At 46.5% G+C, this 22,116-nt stretch overlaps 1 protein-coding gene across 7 annotated transcripts in view; it reads right to left on the bottom strand.

The window, feature by feature from the left end:
• The window catches only part of USP32 (ubiquitin specific peptidase 32), a 218,904-nt gene that overhangs the window by 67,121 nt on the left and 129,667 nt on the right, over positions 1-22,116 (bottom strand). For all 7 annotated transcript variants that reach the window (XM_039350009.1, XM_039350012.1, XM_039350010.1 and 4 more), the window contains 2 exons: positions 6,061-6,192; positions 3,961-4,068 (listed from right to left, as the gene is read on the bottom strand). In XM_039350009.1, the coding sequence (XP_039205943.1) occupies positions 3,961-4,068; positions 6,061-6,192 (240 nt within the window). The remainder of the gene's footprint in view (positions 1-3,960; positions 4,069-6,060; positions 6,193-22,116) is intronic.

The raw sequence follows: 22,116 nt of genomic DNA, 5'->3' as shown, positions 1-22,116 counted from the left end.
GTGAAATGGTGATTTCAGGATTTGACGGGGGGGGGGGGGATTGAATAAGGGGCTGAAGGGATAATTGTAATGTTAAGGAGGGAGGAGGGATAAACAGTTTGTTTATAACTGCTTTAATCTGCTTTTATTTGTTTGTTTGTTTGTTTGTTTATTTATTTATTTATGTTCATGTGGCTGACTGTGCAATGAACCCTAATAATTGTCATCTTCAGATTTAACTGCTATTTCTATCCATCATTTCCATTTCTAGGCTGCTGCTTTTAACTTTAAAAAAAAATCAAAATATTATGTTAACTTTTTTAACAGGGTGATGAACTGCTGTGAAGAAACCTTGCATTTTAAAAAGCAGATACATTTTTAAAAAAAAAACAGAATCATTTTTGGCTTTTAAACCTCAGCTAGTAATTGTCCACTTTCTCAGTGGGAATGGGAAAGTAGCCTGGGAAACTTACAGTTCACAAGACACAAATGATAAGTGTTCAAAGAGGAGAACTTGAGAAACTAGAACAGTGGTGGCGAACCTATGGCACGGGTGCCAGAGGCGGCACTCAGAGCCCTCTCTGTGGGCACGCACGCTGTCGCTCCAGTCCTAGGCCTTCAGCTGGGTTTTATAAAACCTTTTCGCTTTAGGCCTCCACCGCCGTGTGCAAAAAAAAAAAAAAAAAAGGTTCAATCAATCAGACAATTTCAACTTCTTGTGGGAAAACAAATCTTGCAAAGTTGGAATTGATTGATTTGAACTTTTTAGACCCACTCAGTCTGCCGTTACCACCGCGGCCACGCCCAGCCAATGAGCCATGCCCAGCCAATAGGCCACACCCATCCGGCACCTGACAATGCATAAGTGGGATTTGGGTTGCAATTTGGGCACTCGGTCTCTAAAAGGTTCGTCATCACTGGACTAGAAGGTTTAGGCTGGTGTAGAGTTTAAGGTGCTGAATTAGAAAACTGGGAGACAGTGAGTTCTAGTTTCGCTTTAGGTGTGAGAACCATCTGGGTTGACTTTGGGCCAATCACCAGGAGACAGTGAGTTCTAGTCCCGCCTTAGGCATGAAAGTCACTGGGTGACTTTGGGCCAATCACCAGGAGACGGTGAGTTCTAGTCCCTCCTTAGGCATGAACGTCATTGGGTGATTTGGGGCCAATCTTCAGGAGATGGTGAGTTCTAGTCCCGCCTTAGATTTGAAAGTTGCTGGATGACTTTGGGCCACTCCCCCTCTCTCTGCCCAGCCACCTAGAAATGAAGCTGGGTTATTATTATGGAGAAAATAGAAGAAGGCCGTATTATGAATGCTATCGTGAGTTTAGTGCAGATACTGCAAAATTAGTAGGAGAGGACACTGCCAACAGGGCATAGTTAAAAGTGGCCTCTGTAAGAGGCAAGAAATCTATTTCAGAGAGTGAAGGGACAGGAATACACGGGCACCAGTGATGTAATAAATGATATAATCTGTTTACTCTTCTTTTTCCAAAGAGCAAATATTGGCATTTACAGCACAATGGTTCTCTACATACTCCATCCACACAGACACAAATGTCAATGCCGTAAACCAAGCTAACTGTTTGTGCTTATGAATATTTTATTAAAGAGAAATTAAAATCCAGCTCCCCAAAATGGGGAGTTATCGACAACCAGACAACCTCTTCCAGAAAATTGATTGTAATTGACACAAAATGAGAGTAATTCACAATATTATATTGAATGAATAGAGCTGGGAGATGATTCGGAATTAGCTTTTAAAAGCCCTCATTTCAAAATCATCACAAGAAATTATGTTCCCTTAATGTGTGCATGCACCCATACAGGAAAGAATAATAAAATAAAAAAACACCCAAGACTTAAAATGTAGGTTAGGTAGACAGATGTAGAAAGCTGCTTTTTCCCCCAAAAAAAGGAGGGGAAAAAAATCTGTAGGCAATAAACTTAGCTCTGTTTTTACCTATTATCCCTACAGAGCCAGGACTGATCAACCTCTACATCACTGTGTTTCTCAGCCTAAACAATGTTGAGATGAGTGGACTAACAACTCCCAGAATTCCCCATCCAGCAGGCTCCCATAATGCATGCTGATTGGGGAATTCTGGGAGTTGGAAGTCCTCTCATCGTAAAGCTGCTGTTCTATGTACACAGGAGGAAATGTCAACCTCTTGAAAAAAAAATGTATACCACATGTTTGTGTCTGTGTTTGTGTGTGCGCGCCACACGGACACTTTGACATTTCCAGATCATAAAAGCAATAAAATCACAGAAGGAGCAAGACAAGCTTAGAGCCCATTAATAAATTCCACTCCTATTACTTTTGAGAGAGGGTTTTCCAGCATGCCTCTCAAAGGCTCTGTTATAATCCCAGCACACAGATTGGGAGAATTTGTCGCTTAGAAATAAGAATTTTTTTGTCAGTGACAGCAATTAATCAATGGAATACCTTTGCCTCTTGGGCGCTCCGTCACTGCAGGTTTTCAAAAACAGATTGGACAACCATTTAGCTGGGATTGTTGGACTGCAACAAGAGTCCCCAACTCCCGGCCCATAGCTCACTAAGGGGCCTTGAGCCATTTGGAACCAGGCCGTGGTGGGTGAGCACGCGTGAGCGCATCACCACTTGCGCAAGCGATGGGCGCCTGCTGCTTGCACAGAACCATCCCCTCTCCTCACCGGTCCGCAAAGCAGGAAAGGTTGGAGACCTCCAAGATCCCTTCCCATCCTATGAGTCTAGAACAGCGGTTCTCAACCTATGGGTCGCTACCCCATTTGGGGTCGATCGACCATTTCATGGGGGTTGCCAAGCAAAGCTGTCCGCCATTTTTTTCCCCTTTTCCAGCGGGTGCCTTACCTCCCTTGGGCTGGGCCAGCTGGTGGCCCAGCCAGTGGTCGGCCTGCGCCGTCTCTGCCGCTTGCCACCTACGCCTCGGCCGGTGCAGGGGGCGGCACCATGCATGCACGGTGCTCCTGGGCAGGGAAAGTCCTCGACTTACGACCGGTTGGGTAGTCTTTGACTTACGACCGGTTTAGTCCTCGACTTATGACCTGTTTAGTCCTCGATTTACGACCAGTTGGGGGTCACGGCATTAAAAAGGTTGAGAACCACTGGTCTAGAAAGTGTGTGACTACTCAGCAGCCTGGCTGGATGGGGAGAAGGGAATTGGCCACACAAGCAGCAGGCCAGTGCGCATGCAGCCCTTGTGCGAGTGGTGGGCTGGCGCGCACATACACAGCTCGGCTTGTGCGAACGGAAGGCTCGTGCGGATGCGCGTGAGTGCCTGCTGGCCCACCGCACACTGCCAGCTTGCAGCTCACACATGTTAAGTTGCGCAAGTCCACGTGAGTGCCCCCAGCCAGCCACTCACATAACCCAATTTTGAATAGGCCAAGGCCCGGTAGTGGGCCACAGCCCAGGGTTTGGGGACCCCTGCAGTAACCAGTAAATCATTAATAAGTAAAGAGCAAGCCCCACTCTCTTCTAGCACTGATGATGTTACCTAGTTTGGGTAGTGAAACGTCTGCAAGAAAACTATCAAAGCTCAGAGAGCACCACCCTCAGTAACCTCTAAAGCAGTGGTTCTCAACCTTTCTAATGCCGCGACCCCATAATACAGTTCCCCATGTTGTGGTGACCCCCAACCACTTATACATCACCGGGTGCCAAGGGCGTGGCCAAAGGGGGAAAAATGGCGGACAGCCTTGTTTGGCGACCCCTGTGAAATGGTCGTTCGACCCCAAATGGGGTCCCGACCCACAGGTTGAGAACCACTGCCCTAAAGTTTTGCTGTTGCTTTAAATTCACTGGGTCTCCATGTAGTCTAAAGCAGGGCTCATGCCTCTGCGTATGAGTGGAAGTGATCTGTGTGGCTGTTTTCCAGGGCTGAGACTGTGTGTGTGAGTGAGTGATCCTAAGCTGAACCTGGGAGCACCTGTAACACCTGAAAGGGGAGCCTGGGAAACCTCCCAGCCGTACTCACACTTCTGCCGTTCTGCCAGCGGTCCCCTGCAGCAAGCCGAGAGTCCACATGAGATTTCCTTGAAGTCTATGTGATTGTCGCGGTTTTCATCAAAGGCGTTAAACAGGCCTGCAGATGGTCCCAAAGCAGTAGGCTGAGTTTGTTCCAGTTATAGACCGCGCCCAATTTGCCAATTAAATCGTGGTTCAATTAGCTGAGATACAGGTAGTCCTCAACCTACATTGGCTTAGCCACCTTTCGAAGTTAGAAAGACCTTAAAAAAAAGTGACCTTTAGGACTGGTCCTTGCACTTACAAGCGTCACTGCATCCCCACAGTCATGTGATCAAAATTCAGGTGCTTGGCAACCAGTGCGTATTTAGGATGGTTGCAACATCCTGGAGTCCTGTAATCGCCATTTGCAACCTTCCCAATTGGCTTCGCACAAGCAAAGTCAATGGGGAAACCCAGATTCGCTTAACGACTGTGTGATTCACTTAACAACTGTAGTGTTTCGCTTAACAACCATAGCAAAAAGATTGCAAAATTAGGCGTGGCTCGCCGAACAGCCGCCTTGCTTAGCAATGGAAGTTCAGCTCCCAATTGTGGTTGTAAGTTGAGGATTACCTGTACAGAGTAACTTATACACTGATTCATAGCACTGTGCCCCCAAGTATGGAAATCTGTAGCCCATCTTCTGTTCCAAGAAATCATGGATTTAATATCCTGGGCTTCCCCCCCCTCCCCCCACGTTCATTTCTTAGTCCATTTAAAGGGCATCTTACAAAAGGAGAAAAGCAGGTGCCATATGGTCAGCCTTAACTGTTCCTCCATCATTTTTACTGATTTATTTTACCCCTTACAAATGCGGATATTCTGAGGTTCTGACTAAATACGAGGGCAATTCGGAAATAAACCTCCGTTTGGTTATCAGACATTCGCAGATACAGAACCTTTATAATACACATTAGAAGACTACAACGTTATATTACTTTGTGACATAATCGCCATTCAAAACTGAGGCACTTGTCATAACATCTTACAAGCTTTGAAATTCCTGAGCCGTGGTTGCATTTGTGTGTCAATTTTTTTGCGGGTATCTGCTTCATGGGAAGAAGGACGTCAGACCCTCTGATCGGTTATAATAACCAAATTTTACAAGTCTGACGGTAATGTCCCTCCCCTCCTCCTTATACAGGCAGTCCTTGACTTACAACGGTTCATTTAGTGACCGTTTGAAGTTACAACAGCACTGGAAAAAGCGACCCATGACCTTTTGTTCAGACTTACCACCATGGCAGCATCCTCGTGGTCAGGTGATCAAAATTCGGACACTTGGCAACTGACTCATACTTATGACGGTGTCAGTGTCCCTGGGGGTCTTGTGATCTTTTTGCAACCTTCTGACAAGCAAGGTCAATGGGGAAGCCAGATTCACTCAACAACCATGTTACTAACTCAACAGCTGCAGTGATTCGCTTCACAAATGTGGCAAGAAAGGTTGTAAAATGGGGCAAAATTCACTTGATAACTGTCTCGCTTAACAACGGAAATTTTGGACTCTGTTGTGGTCGTTAAGTGTGCCACCTTCATGTGCTTTTAATGCAGTTGTTAAAAGTTTAGTATTTATTGCCTGTATAGAACATCTGAGGTGGGACCAACCTCTAAGACAGGGGTCTTCAAAGTGGGCCCTTTTATGACTTGTGGACTTCAACTCCCAGAATTCCTGAGCTGAAGTCCACAAGTCATAAAAGGGCCAAGTTTGAAGACCCCTGCTCTAGGAGCAGGCATGTTGGGACCCACATAGCCAGAAAACCAAGACGAGATTGTCATTGATATTCTTTATGATTATCGTTTCTCTTATTTACTATAGTTATTTACTATTACATTAATTACTGTTATTGAATATATGTACCCGGACAATAGTCTGCTTGTCAAAGCATGGAAATGTTAATGGGGGTAACCCCATTGTTGTACCTACCCCTATCCCAACCCCAGCCCTGAGTCTTACCCGCAACCCCAATACCCATACTGACCCTATGCTTTCCCTAACCTTATAAAACTCAATAAAAAATACTGTATAAAAAAAAGAGAGAAGAGAGTGTCAATGCACGTTCCATACCTTCGCTCAGGGATGGATGAATGGGAGGGGAAACCAAGAGGCTAAATGTTTCCAGATCAAAACGGCCTGTTCTTGATTGAGCTTTCAGGAGCCAATAGCGTTTCTCAAGGTCGATGATATCCGATTCTTCCACTGCATAAAAGCCAAGAGGATCAAAGTCAGACAAATCAACACGGTGCCTTTAATGTCGAGGGTTTTGTGTCAGCCACTTTTATGCCGGCAATACGCTCAAGGGAACAATTCCGAGAATGAGGGTTGTTTTATGGAACAAAGAGCCTTAATGTGGGGGGTCCATGGTTCAGCGGTATCAAGTTTACTGGCCACCATTCAATATTTTACAACCCTGGTGGCGCAGTGCTTAAAATGCAATATTGCAGGCTAACTCACTGCCCACTGCCAGCAGTTCGATCCTGACCGGCTCCAGGTTGACTCAGCCTTACAATCTTCTGAGGTCGGTAAAATGAGGACCAAGATTGCTGGGCACTCTGTAAACCGCTCAGAGAGGGCTGTGAAGCGGTATGTAAGTCAAAGTGCTATTGCTATTGCTATTTTAAACAGGCAAACAACTTAGTGCAGCGATGGTAAACCTATGCCAGTGATGGCGAATCTTTCAGAGACAGAGTGCCCAAACTGCAACCCAAAACCCACTTATTTAGTGCCGGGTGCCAGGTGGGCATGGCCCACTGGGTGGGCGTGGTGGTCATGGCAGATTAGGTGGGCGTGACCAGCTCGATGTTGCTCATGGGGAGGTACACTTGTGGGGACGGGCAGGGTTGGGGGAGATTCAGGGGGTCTCTGGTAGGTGGGAAGGTGGGCAGAAGGCTCACGAGGCAAGGGGAGGCAGGGCGGGGGTGCCATTGTCACAAGGCAAGGCGAGTCAGGGCCGGGGCGGCTGCTGCCTGACACCATCGGCCCCTGCACGCAGAGGCCAGCGAGCGCATGGGTGCTGGGATGCATCCGGCCACGTGAGACCTTGGCGAGTTAGCGGGCGGCTGGTTGAAGAGGGACAATTGCCATCTCCGGGGCATGGCACATGTGCCCACAGAGCTCTAAGTGCCACCTCTGGCACGCGTGCCATAGGTTCACCACCGCTGACCTATGACACCCATGTCAAACGTGACACACAACAACACTTTTGTGCCATTGCTCACCAATGTCCGACCACAACTATTCTCTAAAACACAATCCATCCTCGTGTGATTTTTGTGCAAGAAGGGGGCAGGTGTTCTTTGGACGTTGCACATGCTCTCAGGCAGCCTTCTGGAGCCTCTGAAAAGTACGCAAGAACAGGGCAGATTTTTGGTGGTTTTCAAAGACCACAGGGGCCACAGAAGAGCATTTCCCGAAGCTGCTTCAAGAAAGAAGGCCTTGTGCGACCGGAGAAGCCCTAGATCAGTGATTCTCAACCTGTGGGTAGGGGCCCCATATGGGGTCAAACGACATTTCACAGGGGTCGCCAAACAACGCAGTCCGCCTTTTTTTCCCCTTTTCCTTAGCTGTGCCACTCCCTTTTATTCTATTGGCTTTTGAAAGCCAATAGAATAGACTCTCTTGAATAGAGTCTAATTCTATTGGCTTTCAAAAACCAATAGGAATTGTCCAGGCTATCTCTGCCCTGCTGAGCCCGCCAAAAGTCCCATTCTGCAAACGGTGCTGCACCAGTTGAGTAGTCCTCGACTTACGACCGGTTGAGTAGTCCTTGACTTACGACCGGTTGGGGGTCGCGGCATTAAAAAGGTTAAGAACCACTGCCCTAGATGGACCACAGAGAATTGTCAACCGAAAGAGAACACTGCCTGAAGGTAAGTGGCAAACGGCAGATCCTGGAGAGTGCTGGACCACAGGGGCAATGATGCTTTCCCTGAAGGCTTGCGCACCTGGGGAACGGCGCCACACAAGGCAGCTTTGTGAATGGCAGCAGTGGCCCTAGGGCTGAAGTCAAGGTCTGGGCCCCTACTTCAGGCCCATCCTTGCTCTTTGCTGCCAGGTGTTGCTGTTCAAGGTGGCCTAGATGGGAAGGACGAAGATAGAGTAACAGAAAAGAGTAACAGAGTTGGAAGGGACCCCGGAGATCATCTAGTCCAACCCCCTTGCTCAAGCAGGAAACCCTATACTATTTCAGATAAATGGCTATCCAGTCTCTTCTTGAAAACCTCCAGGGATAGAAAACCCACAACTTCTGCAAGCGAGCCCTTCCACTAATTAGTTGTTCTCACTGTCAGGAAATTTCTCCAAAGTTCTAGATTGGGCTTCTCTTTGATAAGTTCCCATCTGTTACTTCTTATTGTGCCCTCGGGTGCTTTGAGAATAAATCGATCCTCTCTTCTCTGTGACAGCCCCTTAAATATTGGAAGACTGCTATCATGTCACCTCCTAGTCCAGGGGTAGGCAACCTTGGCTCTTTTGTGACTCGTGGATTTCAATTCCCAGAATTCCTGAGCCAGCCACGCTGAGGGGAAAGGGAGAGGCTTCCATGCTGAGCCATGCCGGCTCAGGAATTCTGGGAGTTGAAGTCCACGAGTCATAAAAGAGCCAAGGTTGCCTACCCCTGGCATAAACTCTGACTAAATACTGTCTGGAAAGGGCTTAAGTTTTTTTTAAAAAAAAATCTTCTCAGATGGGAAGGGGGCTCCTGCTGCGGAAGAAAAGATATCAGGGTCGCTCTGACTGGGCAGTTGTGCGTCTATTTAATAACAAAAGACAGGAGTTTATAGTTGTCTTTTTTCCCAACCCCCCCCCCCCATGGCTCAGCATGGAAACCTCTCCCTGCCCTAGTCCTTCATTAGATTAGAGCAGTGGTTCTCAACCTGTGGGTCGGGACTCCATTTGGGGTCGAACGACCATTTCACGGGGGTCTCCAAACAACGCAGTCCGCCGTTTTTTTCCCCTTTTCCTTAGCTGTGCTACTCCCTTTTATTCTATTGGCTTTTGAAAGCCAATAGAAGAGACTCTCTTGAATAGAGTCTAATTCTATTGGCTTTCAAAAGCCAATAGGAATTGTCCAGGCTGTCTCTGCCCTGCTGAGCCCGCCAAAAGTCCCATTCTGCAAACGGTGCTGCATCAGTTGAGTAGTCCCCGACTTACGACCGGTTGAGTAGTCCTCGACTTACAACCAGTTGGGGGTCACAGCATTAAAAAGGTTGAGAACCACTGGATTAGACATACCCAGTTCCTGCAACCGTCTCTTTTGTTGGGGGGGGGGGAGAGATACACTAGCAGACTCGTTAGGCATTTTCTGAATATTTGAAACAGGGAGTCTAAAAGATTTTCCATCACTGGCCTAATCCATAAAAACATTATATTTGAAGGTACCACTGAAGCTCTCAGATCTAATCCCTTACTCAGTGAAGAAACCCAGATTAAAAGCATTCATGATAAAACAGCCATCCAGCCAGTTTGGAAACACCCAGTGAAGGGAGCACCCCCCCCCCAATCATCTGGGTAAATTGGTTTCCCTGTCAGAGGCATGTCAGTCAGAGCACTGTCCGATACATCTGTATACCTTGCAGTATGTCAAGTCACCAAACAAGGCAATTCAGAAAAGAGTATGTATGCACATGAATAATGATGGCTTTATGGATTCAAAGCACTATCCATTTATTGTTCAAAGGATCATTAAAAAAGGGCTGTAAATATTAGTTTTCAGGAAACTGTCCAAGGGAATGCCGTTCAGAATATAGAATATGGAAGAACAGTGTGGGAGGGGACTTTAAAGGTCTTCTAGTCCAGGGATGGCGAACCTTTTAGAGACCGAGTGCCCAAACTGCAACCCAAAACCCGCTTATTTATCATCAGGTGCCAGGTGGGCGTGGCCCACTGAGTGGGCGTGGCTGTGGTGGTCATGGCAGAATGGATGGGTGTGGCCAAGGTAGGCGGGGTCACCTCAATGTTGCTCGTGGGCAGGGACTCCTGTGGGAGCCAGGCAGGGTTGGGGAAGATCCAGGGGGTCTCTGGTGGGTAGGACAGTGGGCAGGAGGCTCGTCCTGCGGGGTGAGGGGAGGCGAGGCAGGGCGGGGGTGCCATTGTCACAGGGCAAGGCAAGGCAGGGGCCAGGGCGGCTGCTGCCTGACAACATCGGCCCCCGCACACAGAGGCCAGCGAGCGCAATGGGGGCCAACAGTGTCTGTCAGCAGCCACAGCCTGCCGGCCCCTCACCTGGCACACTCTAGGGCTCTGCAGCCCGCCACCAGCAGTTCAGAGAAGCCACCTCTGAGCTCAACGGCCGGCCAACAGCTGAGGAGGCCATACAGTGGGTCGTGCCCGGGAAAAGGAGAGCATTTGAGGCCAGGAGGGACGGGGGGGGGAAGGAAACCAGCTGTGCTGGGATGCGTTCGGCCACGTGGGACATCGGCGAGTTAGTGGGCGCTGCTTGAAGAGGGATGGTTGCCATCTCCGGGGCATGGCACGCGTGCCCACAGAGAGAGCTCTTGAGTGCCGCCTCTGGCACGCGTGCCATAGGTTCTCTACCACTGTTCTAGTCCAATCCCCTCTTTGAGCAAGACACCTTATACCAGTTCAGACAAATGGCTGTCCCAATCTCTTCTCGAAAACCTCCAGGGGTGGAGCACCCACAACCTCTGGAGGCAAGTTGTTCCACTGGTTAATTGTTCTCACGGTCAGGAAATTCCTCCTTAATTCCAGGTTGGCTCTCCCTCTGATGAGCTTCCATCCGTTACTTCTTTCTCCTGCCCTCAGGTGCTTTGGAGAATAGGTTGACCCCACCCCCTCTTCTCTGTAGCAGCCCCTCAAGAACTGGAAGACTGCTACCATGTCACCCTTAGTCCTTCTATTCCCCTCTACTCCTACTTCTTCTACAGGAGCACTACAGTCTTCCTCTTCCTTTTTGAAACACTGAAGAACCTCCTATGGGAAGAGGAACATCTTTTGCAGAAGGAATGGGGATAAGTGGGTTTGGAGATCACTTTATCTTCTTCAACCACTATTTCATCGGCTAAGACAGGGGTGTCAAACTCAATTTCATTGAGGGCCGCATCAGCATTGCAGTTGCCCTTGGGGGGGGGGGTGGCCTACTGGGTGGGTGTGGATGGAGTGGGTGTGGCCTACTGGGTGGGCGTGGCCAGCTCTACATCGTTCGCGTCAAGGGTGCCTGTGGGGGCCTGGGCAGGAGTGGGACAGATCTGAGGGTCTCTGGCAGAAGGGGGTGGGACCGGGGCAAGCGCAAGGCATGGTCCATTTCTTCATTCCTCACAAAGGGTGACACCTCCCCAGCATGCACCCAGGGGGCGGGGCCGACGCGGCAGGGGCTGGTTCCTCGCTGTTTCTGGATGGCCTTGTGGAGCTAAGACTGAATGTGTTTCAGCATAGATGGCCACCACAAAATTGTACATTGGCTCCCGGCCAGCCTGGGCCAGGACCAAGGCGATGGGGGCCGTTCCCTCACTGTTTCCAGGATGGCTTTGTGGGCCGCATCCGGCCCCCGGGCCTTGTGTATGACATGTCTGGGCTAAGACAAGGGCTTTCCAACTTGGCAACTTTAAGACTTGTGGACTTCAACTGGCTGAGGAATTCTGGGAGTTGAAGTCCAAAAGTCTTAAAAGTTGCCAAGTTTGAAGACCCCTGTGCTAAGATAGTGCCATTTTCACACTGCTTCTGTTTTACACGGCATCAGTGTGCTTAGAATAGTATGTTTGTTCCCAGAACTATCAGTGTTATGTCTGTGTCTAGTTGCATTTCTTTTTTTTAAAAACAAACAAAAGGGCCGAAATAGCTTTATCTTTTCTGCTGATGCAGGCAAATAAAGCAGCCTTTAACGTACATTAAATACACAAGTGTAACCTTGAGAAATTAGGGTACAGATTGCCCTGTGGCCTTCTGCAGCTGGTGCACCATCCCCAAAATGATGCATTTGGCTTGAAGGAATTGCCAACAAGTGCCACCCGTGTGTGTACAAAGCCACTTTGGCTGTACAGCTTTTGTGCGCAGAGAATTAAAGCAGCATCTTTTTAACTGGGGCTAAAAAATTTCAGAGGCTAAAATCCAATGTTAGAGCCGTTATAGGGAATCCTTGGCTTATAACTATTCATTTAGTAACTGTTCACTGGAAAAAAAAGTAGCATATGACCATTTTTCACACGTACGACCGTTACAGATCCCCTTTTGGTCACGCGTTAGAAATAGAGACGCTTGGCAATTGGCTCATATTTACAATGGTTGCAGTGTCCCTGGGTCACATGATCCCCTTTCGAGGCAAGCCAAGCCAATGGGGGGGGAGCAAGATTCAATTAACAACCGTGTTACTAACTTAACAACTGCGGCAAGTCACTTAAACGGTAGCAAGAAAGGCCATAAAATGGGGCAAAACTCACTTAGCAACTGTGTCGCTTAGCAACGGACATTTTGGGCGCAATTATGGAGATAAGTCGAGGACTACCTGCAAGCATGGATCAGATGAAGGAAAACAAATTTATGCTTAGATTAGTTTACACAGCAGCACTCGGATCAAAAGATAACTTGCCCTTTGCACGGCTTTGGCAGGAAAGACAAGATGCGTATTTAACTTTTCTTGGTTGCCTTTTTATCTATACTTAATACCATTTGGTCTTGCCTGCAGTCTAACCCTAGGCTTTCACCTCCAGGAAACCCCACAGACAGCAGTTACTTATCATGTAGGGCAGAGGTCCCCAATCTTTGGGGCACCAGGGACCACTTCCGTGGAGAGAGGTTTTCCCACAGAGTGGAGGGTGTGTGGTTTTGTGTGCTGCCTGCATCTCGTGGATAGGGCTTTGCTTGTTTGTGCAGACGGTTGCTGGCATGCCACAGACCGGGACTGGTCCACGGACCGGGGGATGGGGACCCCTGATGTAGGGGAAGTTTCCCAAGCAGGCATGGGATGGCCTAAGGACTGTTTTAAAAAAAGGAATACAAGGAACGGTTGCTGGAGTTGGGTCTGTCTAGTTTAATGAAGAGAAGGACGAGGGGGGATATGATAGCAGTGTTCCAGTATCTCAGGGGCTGCCACAAAGTAGAGGGAGTCAAGCTATTCTCCAAAGCACCTGAAGGCAGGACAAGAAGCAACGGATGGAAACTAATCAAGGAGAGAAACAACCTAGAACTAAGGAGAAACTTCCTGTCAGTGAGAACAATTAATCAGTGGAACAGCCTGCCTCCAGAAGTACTAAATGCTCCAATACTGGAAGTTTTTAACAAGAGACTGGAAGCCATTTGTCCGAAATGGTATAGGGTTTCCTCCCTGGACAGGGGGTTGGACTAGATGACCTCCAAGTCCCTTCCAACTGTATTATTATTATTATTATTATTATTATTATTATTATTATTATTATTATTATTATTAACAACTTTATTCAGGAGGAAAAGGAGAGGAAAACTTGGAACATATTTTGCCAACCCTTAATCAGCTATATTTCTATTTCACACACCACACACACACACACACACACACACACACACGAAAAAAATACAAACAAAAAAACAGAAGAAAATATTTGTAGCTAAGAGTTGAACTGTGAGGCTTCTTGGTGCTCTCTGAGCTTGGTGGCTTTCTTGCAGACGTTTCATTACCAAACTAGGTAACTTCACCAGTGCAAAGTGCGCTGATGATGTTACCTAGTTTGGTAATGAAACGTCTGCAAGAAAGCCACCAAGCTCAAAGCGCACCAAGTAGCCTCACACCCAAACACATGCGCTCATTTAAAGGATTCATATTTATTTGTTCATTGGTCACATTTTGTAGCCACCCATCTCACAATAAAGTGATTCTAGGGAGCTTATTATAAAAGCAATCATAAAATCCAAATGTTAAAAAGTGCAATGAAAAGACGTCAATCTTATCATAAGTAACAAGAAAACAATCAACAATCTCTCACTCAAATGTACAGAGCCACATGTACACATCCTCAATATACCATGAAAATAGATACCACTGGATCCTCCCCAGGTATAATTCAGTAAAGATAGTCTTCGACTTACAACAGTTTGTTTAGTGACCATTTAAAGTTTCAACAGCACCGAAAAAAGTGACTTATGACCATCTTCCCCACTTACGACCGTTGCAGCATCCCAGTGGTCACGTGATCAAAATTCCAACGCTTGGCAACTGGTTCACATTTATGATGGTTGCAGTGTCCCAGGATCATGTGATCCCTTTTTGCGACCTTTGGACAAGCAAAGTCAATGGGGAAGCGGGTTACTTAACAACCCTATTACCGACTTAACCACTGCAGTGATGCACTGAACAATTGTGGCAAGAAAGCTGGTAAAATGGGGCAAAATTCATTTAACAACCCTCTCACTTACCCACAGAAATTTTGGGCTCCATTGTGGTCGTAGGTTGAGGACTACCTGTATCTCAGCCCTGTCCTATTTTCCGAAACATTTATAGACAGCAGTGACTGATTATGTCTAAACTTGAAAGCGAAGTCAAGGAAGGACGGAGCTGGCCAGTATTTGGATCGATGACATCAAGCAAATCTTAGGGATGTGCGAATTTGTAAAAAAGGATCAAAAGATGGTTAAGGACACAGCGTTTCCATCGTGCTGCCAAGAATATGTCAAACTAAATGAAGTTACCGAGAGTTCAGCTCTACTTGGTGGGACTTTAGCTTTTTATGTGGCTATAGATTTACTAGAATGCCTTGGCAAAATGACTTCTTGAAATATTTAAAATGATCGGCACTTTTGGGGGTGGGTGGGAAAAAAGACAACTATAAACTCCTGTCTTCTGTTATTAAGTAGACGCACAACTGCCCAGTCAGAGCGACCCTGATATCTTTTCTTCCACAGCAGGAGCCCCCTTTCCATCTGAGAAGATTTAAGAAAAAAAAACTTAAGCCCTTTCCAGACAGTATTTAGTCAGAGTTTATGCCAGGGGTAGGCAACCTTGGCTCTTTTATGACTCGTGGACTTCAACTCCCAGAATTTCTGAGCCTCTCTCTTTCCCCTCAGCATGGCTGGCTCAGAAATTCTGGGAGTTGAAGTCCACGAGTCATAAAAGAGCCAAGGTTGCCTACCACTGTCATATACAGAAAATAGTTGGCCTTTAACTAATATTCCTATGAAGAAAACCATTGCTGAGAAAAGCTGTATAAAAATTGACTATTAAAGAAAATAGTGAGGAAAAGCTGCCTTCAAACTTGTAGCTAAGAGAAGAGACTGGACAGTCATTTGTCTGAATGGTCTAGGGCAGGGGTAGGCAACCTTGGCTCTCCCAGAATTCCTGAGCCGGCATGGCTCAGCATGGAAACCTCCCTTTCCCCTCAGCATGGCTGGCTCAGGAATTCTGGGAGTTGAAGTCCACGAGTCATAAAAGAGCCCAGGTTGCCTACCCCTGATTTATGCTAATCAATGCTAGACTTGCTAATCTCTTGGCCAAGAATGCAGGGGGAAAAAAGGGCTTCTTTGCCAAACAGGCAGGAAAGTTGCTGCATATTTCAGGTTTTAATACAGGTAGTCCTTGAATTACAACCATTCGAGTGAATGTTTGGCAACTGGTATGTATTTATGACAGTTGCAGTGCGTGTGTGTGTGTGTGTGTGTGTGTGTGTGTGATGTGATCCCCTTTTGCGACCTTCTGACAAGCAAGGCAATGGGGAAGCCAGACTGTTAACAACCAGGTTACTAACAACCGCAGTGATCCACTTAACAACCGTGGCAAGAAAGGTCGTAAAATGGGGCAAAATTCACTTAACAACTGTCTCACTTAGCAACAGAATTTTGGGGCTCAATTGTGGTCGTAAATTGAGGACTACCTGTACAAGCAATCTGTGACTATGACGTTAGTGACCATTCAAAATTATGACGGATCTCCTGGGGGGGGGAGGTGTGTATTTACAACCTGGTTCAGATATTCCAAAGGTTGCAGTCAAATCATGGTTTAATTAGCTGAGATATAGGTAGTCACATGATCCTATTTTAGGTGCTTGTCAATCAGTCCACATTTGAGGCTGTTTGCAGCATCCTGACCTTGTTTTATGTCATTTTTACTACAAAAAACAAACAAACAAACAACCCCAATCCAGCCCATAGCACAACATGGTTTGCTTAACGACCAGGGCTTTTGCTTAAGGCTGCAAAAAGGTCATAAAATCAGATCAGACACCTGGGTGACCCGCTTATGACTGTCACAACCATGTCGGGCAGCCTCCATTCCAGTCGTAAGTTGAGGACTACTTGTAGCTTGTCTTTTTAAAAAAAAAACAAATCTGGGAATCTGGGCAGTATGACTTGCAGAGAAAAACCTGTAACCTTGGTAAAATTTGGGATTTATCCCAGAACGAGAGTTGCCAGCAGTTTTCCTCACTGACTTATAACAACACTTATGACTGGCACAGATGAAAGATTTCTCAATGTCTAGGAACAGAGTGGAGTATATTTAGAGTTGCCATTTGTGATCTCATTACCAGATGGCCCTGAGTCCTTAAATCAATGCCAGTTCCATAATAGGATTTGACTTCAGCTCTTTGGAATGGTTAGCGCCACGAAACAAACACGTGCAGAGGACTGAGGGACAAACAAAGAGACAGGTTGCCTCGACTTTGTTCGGGGCCTTCATTCAATGGATAACAATTCATTTATTTATTAGTTTGTTAAATTTATTTACTGCTTATCTGACTGTGGGGCTACTCTACTGCAGGCTGCTTACAATAATAAATATGGAGAAATGAAGTATAAACATAATGGAGTTACAGAATAACAAAGTGGGAAGGGGCCTTGGAGGTCTTCTAGTCCAGCCCCTGGCTTAAGCAAGAGACTCTATCTACCAGGGATGGCGAACCTTTTAAAGACCGAGTGCCCAAACTGCAACCCCAAACCCACTTATTTATCACTGGGTGCCAGGTCCACTGGGTGGGCGTGGCTGTGGTGATCACGGCAGAATGGCTGGGTGTGGCCAAGGTGGGCGTGATCACCTCGATGTTGCTCGTGGGGAGGGACGGGCAGGGTTAGGGGAGATCCAGGGGGTCTCTGGCAGGTGGGGTAATGGGCAAGAGGCTCGTGCTGCGGGGTGAGGCGAGGCAAGGCGAGGCAGGGTGGGGGTGCCATTGTCACAGGTGAGGCAGGGGCTGGAGCAGCTGCTGCCTGACACCATTGGTCCCTGCACACAGAGGCCAGCGAGCGCATGGGTGCTGGGATACATCCGGCCATGTGGGACCTTGGCAAGTTAGCGGGCAGCTGGTTGAAGAGGGACGGTTGCCAACTCCAGGGCATGGCGTACGTTCCCACAGAGAGGCCTCTGAGTGCCGCCTCTGGCACGCGTGCCATAGGTTCGCCACCACTGCTATATACCATTCTGGATAAGTGGTTGTCTAATTTCTTCTTAAAAACTTCCAGATATGGAGATGTGCCCAAATGAGGAGCATCTCCAAACAAAACTGACCTGGAGCATCACATGTGTAGGAACCAGGTCCATGGGGAAAACTGCAGTAAAGGAAGACCAAAATGACAAGGCGAGCCCCTAATATATAAAAAGACAGCAAACCCCACTCCTTTCTAGCACTGATGATGTTACTTAGTTGGGTAATGAATGGTCTGCAAGAAAACAACCAAGCTCAGAGAGCACCAAGGACCCCACAATCATCCTCCTCCTCCTCCTCCTCCTCCTCCTCCTCCTCCTCCTCCACTACTTCTAGCACTGATGATGTTACTTAGTTGGGTAATGAATGGTCTGCAAGAAAACAACCAAGCTCAGAGAGCACCAAGGACCCCACAATCATCCTCCTCCTCCTCCTCCTCCTCCTCCTCCACTTCTAGCACTGATGATGTTACTTAGTTGGGTAATGAAACATCTGCATGAAAACAACCAAGCTCAGAGAGCACCAAGGACCCCACAGTCGTTGTCCTCCTCCTCCTCCTCTTCCTCCTTCCCACTCCTTTCTAGCACTGATAATGTTACTTAGTTGGGTAATGAATGGTCTGCAAGAAAAAAAGCAAGCTCAGAGAGCACCAAGGACCCCACAGTCGTCCTCCTCCTCCTCCTCCTCCTCCTCCTCCTCCTCCTCCTCCTCCTCCTCCTCCTCCTCCGCTTCTAGCACAGATGATGTCATTTAGTTGGGTAATGAAATGTCTGCAAGAAAACAACCAAGCTCAGAGAGCACCAAGGATCACACCAAAAACCAAACTATAAGATTAGGGACAAAGATTAGGAAGACCTATACAAAAGAATTGAGGCCTTTGAACTCTGGTGCTGGAGAAGACTCCTGTGAGTCCCTTGGACTGCAAGGCGTTCAAACCGGTCAGTCCTAGAAGAGATCAACCCCGACTGCTCTTTAGAAGGCCAGATCCTGAAGTTGAAACTCAAATACTTTGGCCACCTAATGAGAAGGAAGGACTCACTGGAGAAGGCCTAATGCTGGGAAAGATTGAGGGCAATAGAAGAAGGGGACGACAGAGAATGAGATGGCTGGATGGAGTCACTGAAGCAGTAGGTGTGAACTTAAATGGACTCCAGAAGATGGTAGAGGACAGGAAGACCTGGAGGAACGTTATCCATGGGGTTGCGATGGGTCGGACACGACTTCGCAATTAACAACAACAACATACAATTAGGGCAAAAATTATGATTACATTTCCTCCTTTCCCAAATCACTAAGATTTCGACGTTCTTTTGAAAAAAATCTCTCAAGTTCTTTTGGACATTTTTACATTTTGTTCCTTTTTTTAATGCTTGACAGTCCTTTGGGTGGGGCTGCTGGATGTCGTAACATCCCTCTTTGCACTTGGACTAATGGAGCAAACAAGCTCAGCCAGCAATCTCAGTGGGTTACCTTGGTGAAGGCGATTAACTGCAGGAAGTCTTCGACTTATGACCACAGTTGAGTCCAAAATTTCATTTGCTAAGCGAGGCAGCCGTTAGGTGAGTCACACCCCGTTTTACAACCTTTTCTTTTTGTTTTTGCCTACGGCTCTCAAGTGAATCGCTGCAGTGAAGTGAACCATGCAGCTGTTAAGCAAATCTAGTTTCCTCAAGCTCTGCTTGTCAGAAGCTCCCCAGGAAAAGTTGCAAAGGACAATCATGGGAGCCAGAGATGCTATCATAACTATCATAAACACAGGCTTTTTTCCAAGCTCCCGAATTTGGATCACACGGTAACTATGGAGATGCTACTACAGTAGTTAAGTGTGAGAAGTCGTAAGTCACTTTTTTCAGTGCCGTTATAACTTCGAATGCTCGCTAAACAAATGGTTGTAAGTCGAGGACTACCTTTATGTTGCCTTGAGCTTTTTCACTGGCAGATTATATGCAATTAAAAAAGAGAGAAAAAAGGAAACCGACCCACATTTCAACTTGTCTTCCTCTGGTTTTATGAATGGTTTAAAGCAGAGGTTCCCAATCTTTTGGCACCAGGGACTGGTTCCATGGAGAGAGGTTTTTCCGTGAATCCGAGGGGGTGTGGTTTTGTGTGCTGCCTGCATCCCGCGGATAAGGCTTTGCTTGTTTGTGCGAACCGGTTGCTGCCATGCCGTGGCCCGGACTGGTCCACGGACCAGGGGTTGGGGACCCCTGGTTTAAAGAAGGTCTCTATCAATGTATCCATACATCACTGTCATGGTCCCCTTGTACTGGCTTCTCACTTTAAGACAAGGTTTCCCAATCTTGGCAGCTTTAAGACTGTGGACTTCAACTCTCAGAATTCTCCAGCCAGGATGGCTGGTTGGGGAATTCTGGGAGTTGAAGTCCACATCTGTTAAAGTTGCCAAGGCTGGGAAACCATGCTTTAAGACAGTGATGGCAAACCTTTTAGAGACCGAGTGCCCAAACTGCAACCCAAAACCCACTTATGCATTGTCAGGTGCCGGGTGGGTGTGGCCCATTGGGTGGGTGTGGCCCATTGGGGTGGGCGTGGTTGCAGTGGTAATAGCAGACTGGGTGGGAGTAAAAAGTTCAATCGATCAATTCCAACTTTGCAAGATATTTTTTTTCCTGTGAGAAGTTGAAATTGACTGATTGATTGAACCTTTTTTTTTTGTACATGGCAGCGGAGGCCTAAAGCGAAAAGGTTTTATAAAACCCAGATGAAGGCCTAGGGCTGGGGCGACGGCGCGCGTGTCCACAGAGAGGATTCTGAGTGCCGCCTCTGGCACCCGTGCCATAGGTTCACCACCACTGCTTTTAAGACATTTAGGAGGCTTTAGATCAGTGGTTCTCAACCTTTTTAATGCCGCGACCCCCAATCAGTCGTAAGTCGAGGACTACTCAACCGGTCGTAAGTCGAGGACTACTCAACTGGTGCAGCACCGTTTGCAGAATGGGACTTTTGGCGGGCTCAGCAGGGCAGAGACAGCCTGGACAATTCCTATTGGCTTTTGAAAGCCAATAGAATAAAAGGGTGTAGCACAGCTAAGGAAAAGGGGAAAAAAATGGCGGACTGCGTTGTTTGGAGACCCCTGTGAAATGGTCGTTCGACCCCAAATGGGGTCCTGACCCACAGGTTGAGAACCACTGCTTTAGATCCTCTTCCCCTTTGTTTTGCGTTCAAATTGTAGTGCTGGAGAAGACCCTCGACCAGGGCTCTTCAAACCTCTCCCTTTTATGACTTGTGGACGTCAACTCCCAGAATTCCCTCTGGGAGTTGAAGTCCACAAGTCATAAAAGGGCCAAGTTCGAAGACCTCTGGTCTTGAGAGTCCCTTGGAGAGCAAGGAGATCCAGTCAGTCAATCCTAAAAGAAATCAACCCTGACTGTCCTTTGGAAGGACAGAGACTGAAGCTCAAATACTTGGGCCACTGAGTGAGAAGAGAGAGGACTCCTTGGAAAAAACCCTGAAGTTGGGAAAGATGGAAGGCAGAAAGAAGAAGGGGACGGCCGAGGACGAGGGGGTTAGATGGTGTCATTGACGCAACGAACATGAATTTGGGCAAACTCCAGGAAAAAGTGGAAGATTTGGGCGGGGGGGGGGAGGACCTGGCATACTGTGGTCCAGTGAAGAGTTGGACATGACTTAGTGAATGGAACAACAACAACAACACCTTTGTTTGCCAAGCAATCGGAATGTCAGTGAAACGGGGTATGTATTTTGCTGTTTTGCTGGCGAGGCTAGCTTTGCTAGCATCGGTCAGAACAAAATGTGAAAGTACTTCTGGGAACTTATTTGGATAAGAAATGTTAAATTCACACAAGCGCAAAATTTAAGAGAGAATTTTTATAAGATGTTTTATAGATGGCACCTTGATCCAAAGAAATTGTCCATTATGTACCCTAATCTGCAGCCGAAATGCTGGAGATGTGGACATTTGGATGCTACTTATTATCATATTTGGTGGACGTGTAAGCATATAAAAGCTTTTTGGATTAAGATATGGTGGAATATCCAAAGAATTTTTAAACGGAGGGTAAAATTTACTCCGCAATTATTTCTACTAGGTATTGTTATTGATTGTGATGCTAAGGAGGTTATATTGATGTTAAATTTGATTACAGCCGCTAGGCTGTTAATAGGGCAATATTGGAAGAAGGAATCTTTGCCTACTTTGCAAGAGTGGTTTCATAAAGTTTCGTATTTGGCAGAAATGGCAAAGATTTCGGCTTTTTTAAAGGAGCAATCTCAAGAGAAATTCTTTGTAGTATGGGAAAAATGGATAAATTTCATACAATATAATTTGGATATGGAAAAATACCATCTAGCTTTTTTATAACTTGTAATGATTGTTTTTTCCTTCTTTCTTTCTTCCTTTTTTCTTTACGTATTATTATTTATATATATATTTTTTTATATATATGTTCTATTTTTCGTTTACTTTTTTCTTTTTTCTTTCTCTCTCTCTTTTCTTTTCCCTTTTTTTTCTTTCTTTTTAGTATATATTATTCATTTTAAAGCTTATGTTATGCATATTATTATTATATATATTATTATATATATTATTATTATGATCTTTATTATTTTTATTAATTATCTTATAAATTGTAAACGTTATTTTCTAAAATTTGTTAAATAATCCTATATTCAGTTCTGGGAAGTCGGGGGGGGGGAGGGTGGGGTGGTTTGGGAGGGGGGGGGATGTTTATTTGTAAAATTTTTGAAAAATTTCAATAAAAAAAAAATGTGAAAGTACTTTAGAGCAGTGGTTCTCAACCTTTCTAATGCC

This window comes from Crotalus tigris, unplaced genomic scaffold (genome assembly GCF_016545835.1).
Source record: "Crotalus tigris isolate CLP2741 ecotype Arizona unplaced genomic scaffold, ASM1654583v1 scf7180000018306.2785112, whole genome shotgun sequence".
In the NCBI taxonomy this organism is placed as follows: domain Eukaryota; kingdom Metazoa; phylum Chordata; class Lepidosauria; order Squamata; family Viperidae; genus Crotalus; species Crotalus tigris.
Note: the sequence above shows the minus strand (reverse complement) of the source record. Positions and strands in the feature narration are given on the sequence as shown.